Source organism: Abramis brama, assembly GCF_963993115.1.
Source record: "Abramis brama genome assembly, chromosome: 10".
Taxonomy (NCBI): Eukaryota; Metazoa; Chordata; class Actinopteri; order Cypriniformes; family Leuciscidae; genus Abramis; species Abramis brama.
The window spans coordinates 16826787-16841373 of NC_139972.1; the positions used below are offsets into that span (position 1 = coordinate 16826787).

At 37.1% G+C, this 14587-nt stretch overlaps 2 protein-coding genes across 3 annotated transcripts; both read left to right on the forward strand.

Moving 5' to 3' along the window:
* Positions 1 to 612: 612 nt before the first annotated feature.
* thap12b (THAP domain containing 12b) lies at positions 613 to 4959 on the forward strand. The gene is made up of 5 exons (XM_084126484.1): positions 613 to 885; positions 1604 to 1724; positions 1825 to 1932; positions 2217 to 2253; positions 2706 to 4959. The coding sequence occupies exons 1-5, from the start codon at positions 797 to 799 to the stop codon at positions 4595 to 4597; spliced, it is 2247 nt and encodes a 748-aa protein (XP_083982610.1). The 5' UTR covers positions 613 to 796; the 3' UTR covers positions 4598 to 4959.
* A 1288-nt stretch (positions 4960 to 6247) lies between these two features.
* On the forward strand, positions 6248 to 14022 carry map6b (microtubule-associated protein 6b). 2 transcript variants are annotated; one of them, XM_084126633.1, is made up of 4 exons: positions 6248 to 7773; positions 9804 to 10020; positions 11367 to 11406; positions 12585 to 14022. In XM_084126633.1, the coding sequence occupies exons 1-3, from the start codon at positions 7058 to 7060 to the stop codon at positions 11400 to 11402; spliced, it is 969 nt and encodes a 322-aa protein (XP_083982759.1). In that variant the 5' UTR covers positions 6248 to 7057; the 3' UTR covers positions 11403 to 11406; positions 12585 to 14022. The 2 variants fall into 2 exon arrangements, with proteins under 2 accessions (XP_083982759.1, XP_083982758.1); XM_084126632.1 differs by lacking the exon at positions 11367 to 11406.
* The last annotated feature ends 565 nt before the right edge of the window (positions 14023 to 14587 follow it).

Consider the following 14587-nt stretch of genomic DNA (forward strand, 5'->3'; position numbering starts at 1 on the left):
TCCAAGTATTTATTTGTTTGGATACGAGGCGTCGTAAAATCTGCATTATGATGAAGACTATTCAGTAAAGTGTACTGATTTAGCTGTGCTTGAAACCATAATAAGCAAATTAACTAAATTGACCCAAATAATGACACACATTATCTTAGATAATAACAGATGAACAATTTTTTTTTGTTTAATACACTTAACATTTTAGAAAGACTAAAATGAGAAGAATTAAACTTAGAATTCGTATCTATAAAAATATCGTTGTGTTATCGTTGTGTCTGTGACGACAGAATTGGGTACAAAATGTATTTATATTATTATTATGATGATGATTATTGTTGTTAATTATTGTATTTTATAACATTTTGAGGTAAAATGTAAACAGTAAAAAGAAAAGAAAAAAAATACGCGTTTATTTAATCCACAATCTCCATACCGGCGGACTCTCGTCACGGACCGCATATACGCAGGAATAGATTGTGGATTAAAAATATGAAAATGCACGCATAATGAGTAAGAGCCGTTTACTCGAGAATCGTTTGGAACGATCCAGACCGGTTTTGTGAACCGGTTCGAAAGATTCATTGAAACGATCTGAATCAAAATTGATTCGTTCCTTTCAGTATGGCTGATGCATTGTGGGATTGTAACGAATTGCATTGTGGGCTGGCACACCAACAATACTGGTGCTCTATACTTCCGCGCCTTTTTCATTTCTGTAATGTTGCAATTATTATTAATGACAGCATAACTAATATAGTGCCTATAAGGCTGTAGGAAGTATTAGTCAGACATTCAATGCACAATGCCAAATTTTTGTGCCGCTCCCAACTGTACCAGGAAAAGCACTCAGTCCGATTTAGCTTTCTTTAGGTTTCCAAGGGATCCGGAGAGGTATGACTTTTTAAAAAAGGCTTCATAACACTATCACTGCCGTGTTGTGTTTAAATGCAGTTAATTTACTCTGACGACTTATATGAAACTAATTCTTCCTAGGAAAAGTAAGCCAAAGTTGCACCTGCAAGTTACTGATGTTTTCTCAGTGCAGTTAGTGCATGTTGGCATAATATGACACTTATCAGTGCGACTAACGAGGCTTCTGTTATTTACACGTGTGTTTGCGTCGATGTGATGTACTTTGCTGAAATATTTGGTGAATAACTGGTCAACAGAAGTTTAGTACCTAGTGAAGACAGTTCATGTGCTTCTGAATTGAATTTCTGTTCTTTACTCTTTAGCTAAACTTTTTTCATATTGCATGTATATAGATAGATGAGATCCTACTATATATTTGTAGCAAAACTAATATTTTCTTAAGAATATATTAAATATTTTGTATTATTATATTAGTAATACTGTAGTGGTTTTTTTTGCAGGTGTTTGCCTCTCCTAACTTAAAGAAAACATAACCTGTCACAATTTCAGATGCAAAAACACATTGTTAATCAAAATCCAGTGTTTGAATTGGAGAGGGACAAAAAAAATATGCCGTAGTTTTCATCAACAACATCAACAAAACATGTCAGTGTAAATGTCAAACTAAAATGTGTTGCAAGAATGAATAATTGTTGATTTCATAAATCTGAACATGCTTCGTTGTGTATTTGCGCAGATGTAGGTTGTGGGTGGAGAACTGTCGGCGTGCAGATCTGGAGGAGAAAACGCCGGATCAGCTGAACAAGCACTACCGACTGTGTGCAAAGCACTTTGAACCGGCCATGATCTGCAAAACTGTAATGCAAAATAGCAATGAGTTATCTGAATGTTTTATCATATTATCTAAATAGTTAAAATTCTAAGATGTTCTTTTTCTCTGTTGAATGTGTTTTTCAGAGCCCTTACAGGACAGTACTAAGGGACACTGCTATTCCCACGATTTTCGATTTAACCAGCCACCTCGGCAATCCTCACAGCAGACATCGCAAACGCATCAAAGTTCTGGTAGAATACTTTTTTTTTTTTCAGGTGTTCTCATAAATATGAATATTCTACCATTGTGTATTCTTCTGAATCTTCTTCATTCCTTCTTTTGAATCTAAACTACATAATAATAACAGATTTTCACAGTAAAGTATCATATTTCACATTATTAGTAATAAGTCAGTAAATGTATCATTATAAATCAGCTCAATAGTTATTCTATGTTTCTTATACAAGTGTACTTAAGTAATTGAATAGTTTTGCATTTAATATAAAATTTAACTTTTCATTCCTGTTTTCCTCAGACAGATGAAGAGGTTCGGAAAATCAAAGAAAGACGATGTAAGTAAGACGTGATTGATTATTACCTGGCTCTCTGGAGTATTTGATTCTGATTGGTCAATTGCAACATTCAGCGGTCAGATATTTTTAATATTTACTGTCATCAATGGCAACGCTGATATCTCTCTGCTCATTTGGGTTACTGAAACCTTCGCTACTTTCATGTCTCTCACATCACTCCGCCGACTCGCTCGCTCTTGTTCATGTAAACGCAACTGCCGCCATCTTGATCTCAGTTGAAGTGAAAGTGTTTGTGTGTAGTGAAATATTGTTACAGTGTTTTTCTTCTTGCTAGGCCAATTACTTTGTAGGTTGTAAGATAATATACAAGACAAATTTCTACATATGTTTGTTTGGATCGACGATTACCCAATTTATTTTGTAATATTGACCGTTTGACTGTACGTTAACCCTTACTTTACTGATTAATGTTTGTGACTTTATCTCTTTAGTGGAGTCTTCAATCGAACAACTGCTCTCGAAAAAAGACTGTGATGCTCAAGATGACAGCGAGACCACTGACGACGTCCCTCAACTGACGCCCGAACAGAAAGACCTGAGAGAGTTCCTAAGATCTTCGTTTGAAGTCATGGTTTTGATAGGAAGGCAAAACTTTCCATTCAGTTGCAGTGCAGGAGAAGATGAGATTAGCTCTAAGGAGGAGGAACGGCTCTTCACGAGAGGTACCTTTCAAGCACTAATTGAGAACCGGATCAATGCGGGCGATGAGTTTCTTGGAAGGAGGTTGGAGGCGGCGGCTGTTAATGAGGACTATTGTCCGGCTGTTCAGCAGAAGCAGCTGCTGGAGGTCTGCGAGAGATGCGTCCGTGAAGAGATCCTTCAACAAGTCCGAGAATGTCGCTTCTTTTCGATCGTCACAGGGGAGTTAGTGGACTTCCCAGAGGGAGAACACCTGCCTGTATTCCTGCGCTTTGTAGACCAAGCCAACACTCTTCGAGAAGAATTCATAGAGTTCCTCTCATTTGAAGGAGAGGAGGTTGCTGTCGCTGAGAGATTGGAGACTCAGTTGACGAAGGGATGGGGCCTGAGTATGGAACACTGCAGAGGACAAGCGCATGCGGGATCTGGTATACTTGGGACCAAGATGAAGGTCATCGCTGCCCAGCTCAAGGAGAAATATCCCATGGCGGTGATCACGCCCACTTCCACCTGTGCACTTAATGTTCATCTTGCTAACGGCATGCCGATGACCGGAGTGCAAGTCGTGATGTCAGTTCTGAAAAAGACGAATGCGTTTTTTAAAACATCTCCGTTGCTGCAGACCGAACTCGATAACGCTCTATCCATCCTGTGTCAGGGAGACACGGAAAAAGAAAACCTTCTCAAAGAGGGCTCGCGTTCAACCTGGACCGATCTTCATAACGTGTTCGAGATGGCCGTCGATTTGATGGAGCCGCTTCTGCTGTGCATGGACAGCATACATGACAATGAGGATCTGAAGTGGAACGACCAAATCACCAATGATGCTTACGCTATTTCAGAGGCCTTGGCGGACTTTGAGTTCATCGTGACTTTGGTTATTTTGAAGAACGCCCTGTCTTTCACGAGGGCTTTTGGTAAGAACTTACAAGGAGAGACCATTGATGTGTTTTTCGCTGCCAACAGCCTAACAGCAGTACTGCATTCGTTGCACGAGGTATCGGACAATCTGGAAGTGTACCACGAATTCTGGTTTGAAGAGGCTGTCAGTTTGGCGACTGCAATGGAGATCCCTGTCAAAGTCCCGAGGTTGTTTCTTCGGAAGCAACAGGCGGTAAAGACCATGGAAATCCAGGCGGAGTCGTTCTTTAAAGAGTATCTTACGCTGCCCGTTATGGAGTACATCACGCAGGAGGTCAAGGACATCTTCTCTGAGAATCATCTCAAGGCGCTCAAGTGCTTGTCTCTTGTCCCCGCGGTCATGGGCCAAATGAGGTTCAATACTTCCGAGGAGACCCATGCGGACATGTACAGGGGCGATCTGCCCCATCCAGACACACTGCCGGCTGAACTCCATTGTTGGAGGATAAAATGGAAACACAGAGGCAAGGAAGTAAGCTTGCCATGCACCATTCACGAAACCCTTCAGCACTCCGATGTGAAGTTCTTCCCAAATGTTAATGCGTTTTTGAAAATATTAGCCACGTTACCGGTGCTGAAGCTTGATGGGAGTCACGGTGAAACTGCCCAAAGACGCTTACAGGCTTACCTCACTGACACTGCGGTAAACCAAAGGTGTAAGAATCTGGCTGGGCTAAACATCAATTATCATATAAAGACAGACCTGGAAGAAATGGTTCAGTGTTATATAAAAAGTTACCCAGAAGAAAGTGAGAGTGATTAACCGGTAAAACATAATAGACTCTCCCAAGTATCAGCTGCAAAAATATTTTAGCTGGAAATGTGATGTTGTTTTGCAGGTTCCCTTTGCTTTTCGTCATGATGCCAATTGTTTATTTTCATTTCTTTCCCCCCCTGGAGAAATATAGAGCTATTTTTACATTTGTGAGGACCGTCAAAAAGATTCACCATGTGAGTATCTACATCAAGATGTGGTCTTGCTTTGTTTTGTTTGCTTGACTGACTAGTGTGAAGCTGGACTGGTAAAAGACAAAACTGACATACATTGAAAATCAAGTTTGTGTTTGTATAAACTGGTCCAAAGGGTAAATTAAATAAAAACACTTTCGATGCTGTCTTCTACAATGATGTAAATTCTTTGTACTGCCACAGTCATACATTATTCCAGTTACTGTATATATTTACTTGGCAACACTTTACAGTAAGATCCCATTAGTTAATGTTAGCAAAACATTTGTTACAGTTTTTGTTAATCTTTGTGAGCGTTACTTAATAAACATTTGTTTATTGTTAGTTTGTGTTAGATCAAGTCCATTAAATAAAATGATTTTAATAACGTAAATAGTAGCAAATAATAACATAACAATTTTAATAATGGAAAAAGTACATTTTGAAATTAAAATGAACTAAGATGAATAAATGCATTAGAAGTGTTTTTCATTGTTAGTTCATGTTAACTAATGCCGTTAATCACTTACAAGAAAATATGTGACTACATTTCTGCCATCTGTCATTAATAGCATTTTGTGAAAATACATCAGCATAGCCTGTTGACATTATTCCTAATTAAATCATCTTTCATAATATTTAGTAAATATTAAGTAAACCTTATAAAACCTATCTGCAATGCAAATTCTAAATGCATAACATAAATTGTAAAGTAATGTTTAAGCATAATATTGCATGAATAACATCTGTTGCTCTTTGTATTTATAGTTGATTCAACTTTGGTCCTCAAGAGAGCTGCATTTGTATAAAATAATGCCAGTTGGAACTACTTGGGTGTCTGTAGATAGGTGATACAATTAGAATAAAAAAGACTTGCGCATGAGGGCTTGCAAAAAAAAGAAGCTGCTGCCGTATATATCACTGCTATATCACTTTGAAAGGCTTGAATTGAGGTTTCTGATATCAGGTTTTTCCTCACTTGTCACTTTAAGTCTACTTCTGGAATATCTGATATAATATTGTAATTGAGGTAAGGTGTTATACTTTACAATTTGGCCATTCAATCAATGTTTAGCTGGATGCAAAGCTGCATTGAGCTCACCATGCGAGAGTGCCCCACCCCATGGGCTACAATACACACATGCACAACACAACACATACTGCTATCATTGCATGTACCACTAGATGGTATGTTATACACATGCACGAATGAAACAAAGGAAACTGGATGTAGCTTCATTAATGCTGGGTGGGTCCAATATTAACCCCAAATTACAAAAACACATGCACTCAGTTGTAAGTGCTGGAATTTTCACAGAGTATCTTCTAAATTGCATTTAAATCAAATTGGAAAACGGATACCAAACCACCATTGACTTCTAAATTTCCCTAAGCTAAGAGAGCATATCGTATTTGGATTGACCAATAAAACTGGAGCTTTTAAAAAGTTATAGAGAAAGCATGTTTTATTCATAGTCATAATTGTAACTGTAAACTAAGAGTCACCATTTGTTTAATTGATCAATTGCACCCAATAGAAAGCTGCAAACAATACAACAGCAATTTTATATTTATATAATCATTAATTAATCATAATCATTCGATTACAATAACTTAGAATGTCCCACATGTTTAAGTGTAGCCAACTGTGCTCATAAGACAATCAATAATTGTCATCAATCAATTGCATCAATAATAGACTATTTTAATATTGCATGAATCAAATCTGTTTTAAGGTGTTAAAAAAAAATAATACACCACCAACTCTTTTTAGACCCCTAGTAACCAATGCAATATATACATACGGGTCTTCAGATCAACAAGTTCAAGAATCATGTAGCCTTTGCAGTGGGTGGAGGATGCGCGATGTGTGTCAGTCTTGAAATGGTTAAACGAGCGGCGTCTCCACCCGATGCTGTCCAGACGCTGATGGCTGCAGGTGATAGTTCACTCCGCACATCACGACCGGGGCGGTGTCTTTGTCTTACAGCTGTCAATGAAGTCGCCTGGACGGTGTCTTCGCTTCGCTCTAAAGAAACATTTCATTTGTAACTGAAAGAAAACAATCGCGTCGAAATTACTTAGCCGCAAGTGCGCAAGCGCGTGCGCTACGATACTGAGGATTTCAAGAGTCTGGAAGGATTTCTCGCATCACAAGGAGCATTATTAGGAAGAAGCATCGCTCTCCTGATACAATTTGATTGTGTGCGTTGTATTCCTCATTTCTGAGTTTTTTTCTCTTCAGATTTAAGCCTTCGCCTCGTCGTTATCGATCATGGCATGGCCCTGTATAACCAGGGCTTGCTGCATCAACCGCTTCTGGAGTGAGTTGGACAAAGGTGACATTGCAGTGCCTTTGGTTTTCACGAAGTATTCAGACGTGGCCGAGGTGCAACATCTGCACCCTCAACCCAAAGCAATAATATCACAGAAGCCGGTCACCACAGAAGCTCAACCTGCCCATAGCGCTCAGCAGGAGGCGTCGGCCAGAGCGACTCACGCCGCTCCTGATGCCGCAGCATCATCATCTCACGATGGGTCAGGCGCTTCTGTGATGCGCGAGGATTTCAGAGCCTGGAGTGTGCGTCCGGAACGAAGCTGCAAACCCAGAAACGACTATCAGCCATCAAAGACCCCTTTCAACAACGTCACTCAGTACCAGAAAGATTATAAAGCGTGGCCCATTCCGAAAAAAGGGGATCATCCATGGATTCCCAAAACCACTTCTGCTGCGCCCTGTAAGGCCGAGGAGGGCAAGGTCTCCAAAAAGGAGCAGGCCACTTCTGAGGTTGAAACCGGTGTGGAAAAATGTGAGATTGAGGAAAAGCAGCATGAAAAAGAGAGTAAAGAAAGTAGAAAGAAGTTAGAGAAAAAAGAGCACGAGGGGAACAAATTGGATCAAAATGTTCCAGTGGAGGGGAAGAGGAGGTCAGCTGCAGATGCTCTCAACAGGCAGATCAAGCAGGAAGTCACATCTGGAAGCTCATATAGGTAAATATTTCATTTTGTGTTTCATTTGTATGCATTTAATAATCTGATTAGTGTCAAATAATCCTGATCAAGAAAGTTCATGTCAGTATTAATATCTTTTCTTATTATTTTTTATTATTAATAGACTGATATTAGAATAATATATTAATCGTACAATATTTAGCTGTTTTGAGAATATTGGACGATAACCGGCTTACAGTTTTTGGCTCACAGAAAATTCTAGGTAGATTTATGGTTGCAAAAATAAAACCTAAATATAACCATTAGATAATGTTCTGTGTGTTTTTTTCAGGTGCAACTTTAATGAAAGGCTTATTTTTGGTTACCAAAAAGAGCCTACAGAAAACATATAGAAAGTTATTGTCTGGTCCCCCCCTCCCCAAGATTCTGTGTCTGCTGGGTTATTCATTGATTAACAGAAATGTCATTTCCAACATCTGTCAACAATGCTCTTGTCAACTGATTAAATAAACATTTTTATGTTAATTTTGAGTAAATATTAAACAAAAAACTAGGTGTTCCTTGCATTTATTTCTTGTGTGCTTCTTTCAAATATTTATTGATTACCATTAAATGATGATATTGATGATGTAGGCTACCCAAAATCATATATATAGTCTCGCCAATGTTACATTCAAGAGACTTAATCCTATATAGATTAATTTTTGCACTAGTTTGTTATTGTACATAGACAGAAAGCTGTAACTAAATATTGAGATTTGTGAGAACCAAAAAAATGGTCATTAAAAAACCCTCACTACTGATCATCTACTGATCTGATTATTTGCTACTTCTCTATTTTTACATAAAAACAAGCCTATCAGATCACTGTAACCATGTAGCCTCTGAAACAGAAGATTTTATCAATGAACCTTATGTAAGAGCAAGATGTAAGGTGAGATTTAGATCCAGTCTTTTGAAAAATATCACCAGTGTAAAGCCTCTGAGGCTTTTCAGCCTGAAATATGTTGAGTCATTCTTGAGTTTTCAGATCATTTTGTGCACACTCATTATGACTTTCATAAAACAGATGCACCTCAATGTCCCTGATTTCTTTACAACCCTTATGAAAAGAAAATATATTTCCCTATATATATATATATGAATGATCAATATATTAAATGGATTAACAGTAGGCCTTTATTTGATATATTTCTTATATTTTTTAATAATTTACAATATATATGTTTCATATTTTCAAGCTAGTTAACAAAAGCACACCTGCATGTACTCAAGTATTTAGCCAAGAGACTATCACTGTGCTGAGGAGTGCACAGTCATCACTTTTAAAATATAGTAAATGTAGTCTTAATACAATTGGCCAATTGCAACCGAATCACAGGCTCTACTCTTCAGCACAATGGTAACCCCAAAAACTCAGACATACAAGAAAACCTTTTAAATTCCAAAATAATACAACATTAAACATTAACAGATCAGATAATATTGAGCAAAACACATTAAATAACACTTCATTTTAACATTTGCTCTCCTTTAACAGTCAGAAGCAAAGCATGCTGGGAACTAGAAATCTGTTGTTACTCATTCTGTGAATGTGTGTGTATACATTTATATGGAAACATGTATGTGCAATATATGTACACAATAAAGGATAAAACTTAGTGAATATTACATGTAATGCTATTTTTGTCTTCATTTATAAATATTTGACATGTATTAATATATAGCCATACATGGTCAATGCATGTATTGCAGTATATTGAAAAATATATGCACTAGTTTCTCATAAATGAAAATATATTTTTTAATAAATCACATTCTATTTTGCAGTATATTCCCATATATTTTTGTTAATAATTTGTTATTAATGATGCTGAATGTTAACTTTACTCTCTTTAAATAGTCCAGAGCCTCAACTATTGATGTCAACTAAATAAAGTATATGTATATTGCCACATTGGTCTTCTAACAATAAACCATTAACCATATTTGATTACTCTGCCCTCATGTATATATAATTATAAAAGCCTAGCATTCATTTTAAAAAACGACTTTCTTTGTTTCTCCAGGACGGAGTTCAAGGCTTACACAGATGTCAAACCAGTGAAACTCATCAAAGCGAAATCTCAGTACAAACCACTAGTGGAGGAAAAGACCAACCTGGAGACCAGTTACAGCTCCACCTTTAAAGGAGAGCAGGGCAAACCTCAGGCCACAGACAACAAGCTGATGGACCGCCGTCGGATACGAAGCCTGTACAGTGAACCAAGCAAAGAGTCCAGCAAGGTATGATGTTTTTTCAGGTCATCAGTTTATGTTGCCATGTTGCCTGGTTTTATTACCATATCAAAGAAATCAACAACTCCAGATATGAGCGTAATCATCAAAAATTGAATTACACTGTGAGGGATGAAATTGTAATACTTTCTAAATATGGGGCTCCAACATTTGTGAGTCTAATGCTGTCAATTCTTAAAGGTATAGTTCACCCATCATTTTACTCACCCTCATAACAGTCCATGCAGTATAACTTTAGTATTATTTATAAACTATTATAGAACTTATTTATATTTAGTTTTAGTAATCTCTATGGAAGCTTGTTTCCGCCACTGAAAAAAGAAGGTAATTGTGATTTTTTTTATCTCACAAATCTGACTTTTCTTGCAATTACGAGTTTATATCACGCAATTGTGAATTATAAAGTCAGAATTGTGAGATATAAACTTGCAATTGCAAAAAAAGTCAGAATTGCGAGATATAAACTCGCATTTGCGAGAAAAAATTCAGAATTGCAAGACATAAGCAGAAAAAAATCTAAATTTCGGGATATAAATTCATAATTGCGAGTTTATATCTTTCAATTCTGACTTTATAACTCGCAACTGCAATTTCATATCTCTCTCTTTTTTCTCTCACAATTGCGAGTTTAGATCTCAGAATTCTGAGAAAAAAAAGTCCGAATTGTGAGTTAAATGTCGCAATTATCTTTTAATGTTTTTTTTATTCTATGGCAGAAACAAGCTTCCACAAATCTCAGGACTTCAACAAACACTTATTTTAATTTTAGTTAGTCTCAAAGGCAATATTTCTATTTTTTTACATTAATAATTTTTTAACATGTTTCAGTTTTAGTTAACAATACACTGATTCCACAACTTATTTTCTTAGTAGACATTTTGAAGAATTGTTCTGTTCCTATTTGCCATTCAATTAGCCCCCATTGAACTGGAACTTTCCATCTTTAAAAGAAAACAAAAACACAATAAAAGTGGCTCTTAAGACTTTTGATGTCATATGAGAGTTTCATGTGATTAGATAATCTTCTCATCCTGTGAGCTGTTAACTGGATGGTGGATCAAACGATTCACTGAAAATATCAGACGATTCGTTCACAGATCAGTCAACGGGAGCTTTATTACAGAAACATTCTAACTCAGAATCCTATCTGTTTAGTAACCATGGTAATTTCACTTGTGAAACAGAACATCCTCCACAGAAGAAAGTCATACAGGTTTGGAACGACTTGAGGGTGAATAAATAATAATAGAATTATATGTTGCAAGAGGACAATTTTGTAGTGTTTCTGTGCATGTAATGTGTTGATGTAGCCCCTGCCTCTCTCACTCTCATAGGACTGTTCTGACAGTGACAGCAGCTCTGTTCTGTAGTCAGGTGTGTTCAGTGATTCTTTTGGACAGCATGGATCTAGAGTATTTCACCATACAGCTGCACCATCACAGAGATCCTCAGTGGGACAGATTCTGATTAAATCCTCCTCACAATGAGGATTTGCTCAACACTATGCCTTTTTTTATTTTTTTAAATTTTTTTTTTGCATGAAACTAGTATCTTCACTATCAAGAGGGGCTATCTGGCTTCCATTGTAACTGAATGCAAATGATTTATGCGAGGTTACTGGCTTCAGAAACATATGCCAAAAGATACTAATAGGTTTCCACTCCATTAGTATCGAAAGTAAGCTCACACTGATCACTGCGATCATGCTATTGTGCAAGGCGTTTGAATGAAGTGCGATCTTGCAAAATAGCAGAAATTCTCCATTATTGGAAAGTATAGGTAAACGGGGATTAATCACAAATTATATATGTTATATATAAACTTTTGTGACAAGTTTTGAACTGCATCTCTTATTTTGAGTATGCAGAACAAATCACCTCTTGTTTTGAACACATCATCTACATTTAATAGGGCCTGAAAATCACATTCTAACACACATTTCTGTCATGAGATAACTAACTTGGATGCCACTATACTAATTGAAACATGATTCACATTTTTAGATGATTTTATTGACGTTTTAAATGTACAGTGTGCACTGGAGGGCCGATGATTATGTTTCTACTGTAAATTACACACTTTTGCTGTTTATTTATTTGTTTCCTAACCGTATGGTGCTCAGGGGGTCCAAGCGTTTAGGTAAAAACTACCATTAAAAAGTTTGGGGTTAGTAAGATTTTTGGAAGAAGTCTCTTATTCTCACCAAGGCTGCAATAATATAATGCAAAAATACAGTAAAACAGTAATATAATACAAATATTATACTGTTTCTTATTATAGCATTCTTTTGTGAATAGAAAGTTAGAAAGTAAAGAAATAGTTTGTAAAATTATAAATGTTTTTAATGTCACTTTTGATCAATTGAATGTGTCCTTCTTTTTTTTTTAATCGTACTCTAACTGACCCCAAACTTTTGAACTGTAGTGTATATGGTGAACGTAATATTTTTAAAAACTTAAAACGAACATTAACAGTTAAATATATAATAGGCATGTGCTTTTTTGCAGATTTGAATAATGCACCAAAATGTCTCTTTTTTTTTGTTCCTGTAGGTGGATAGGCATCATTTATCACTTTCCAAGCCAAAAAAGACAACAAGCCATAGCAAAACAGTGAAAAGAGCAAAGGAGAAGCCAATCGCTGGGAGTCAAGCTGCCAAGAAGAAAACTTCAGTGAGCAACCAGGAGCCAAAGCCAGAGGGAGGGGTCACCAAGAAAAGCAAAGAAATGATCAACAGACTAGCCGAGGCAAAAGATTAAGTGCACTTTTGTGTTTGGGGGGGTTGAGGAGGCTATATTATGGAATAGAGGACTCTCATCCCCATGTTCATGACCTTACTCTAATGGCCCGACTCTGATGGTGTCTTTACCTACGTATTGTAGTAGATCAAGGCTTGATTTGTCTTGACTGTGCGGCCACTGTCCTGTCTGTTATGAATCTATCTTTGCTTTTGCCCCGCATCTGGCTCCCTTTCCATGTACATCAATAGCTTTCTCTGTGGCAAAGATGATTACCGGATCCTTGTTGCATGCTGCCTCTGAGCAAATGGCCATAAGCCTTATTATATAAGATAAGGTTTTTGCTTTATCTTGCATTGAAAGATATTTACTGGTTGTTTCTTTCAAGCAATCTCATTTAATGTGATATGGACTTCATTTGAAGTATATGGACCACTCTGATTAGATGCACCAATAGCCATAATATTTTTCACGACACATTCAGATTATAGCAATATTATATGCCTCACTTACGGACACAAGAATGTCTAAAAATCTCAAACCGCATGTTTAAAGATTGCGTGACAGTGTTACACTGGAAATTAGCAGGAGCTTCACGAGTCAACAAGTGCACCATGTTTAGCAAATGAACACGATTTAGATTCAAAATGAGTATTTCAGTACTTTCAACAACAGTGCCAGTCACCAGGCATGGTCTCTCTTAAAGTGTGATTGTTACCTTGTAGTGTAGAGCATTATGCTATGGAAACATATTTACGCTCAGCTTACTCTGCTCTCAATAAAGCAACATTCAGATGTGATCTCATACGCTCCATGCAATGTAATACAGAGAATTTGCTGATGTAAACCATAAAAAACTGCCTGCTTTCCTTGCATTTAATTTTGATGATTGAATTGGGAAGAATGCTGCTAACCATACAGCTGAGGTCCATGCGATTGACAAGACAGAAGCATGCCCATCCTAGTCATCTGTATGTTAAACATCATTCTGACCCGATCTGTTTCGTGAGCGTGGTCCAGGAGGGGTGAGAGCCCTCTCAGTGTAAATCTACAGCCTCTTGGTTCTGAGCTTCTCCTGGGTTGTCCTACACGTGCTGTGCACACCATTCTAGGTGCTATCCTCAAGCTATGCTTTCCATAACAGTAGTGCCTGTATATTGAGCAACATAGGGCCATCAGATGTCCAAGTGGTAATTCTAAGTGTGATGTGTATGTTGTGAGCTTGCATTGAATGAAATTGATTAAAATCATTAAATAAATACATTTGTGATGTGTTTTGTTTCTTTAAACTTTCAAGGTTGATCAATCTATTAATAGAAAAGCCTTTTCTGGATATGAGCTAAGCATGTTATAGAGGAAAACTGGTTTAAAAGAGATAAAAACTCATTCGTGTGATGCTATTGCTCACACTTGAAGCAGCTGGACACTTGAAACACACAGTTGAGGATGGTGGTGCTGTTGGCCTTCCGTGTCAGAAAAGGAACATTGCATATGCACTGGACTCAGTCATCCTCACAAAATTCAATAAATTATTCAAGTCTCAGGCTCTGCATTGGGCTGGCAAATTCAGGTCTCTGCACGAATATTGTTTGGGTGTGGTAAAGTGAAAATGAAGACAATGGGGCAATGTGACTTGTAGTAAAAATGTGAAAAAGGATAAATGAAATGGGTCACTAAATTGTGTATTGTGCATTGTGTAGTGCATTCTTTTGTGTTAAAGAACAATACAAAAATGTTTTTATTCTTAAATCCAACTACTTTTGATCACATTTGAATGCAGATTGCAATTAATTCTCGTAACATCCAGATTTTTGGGA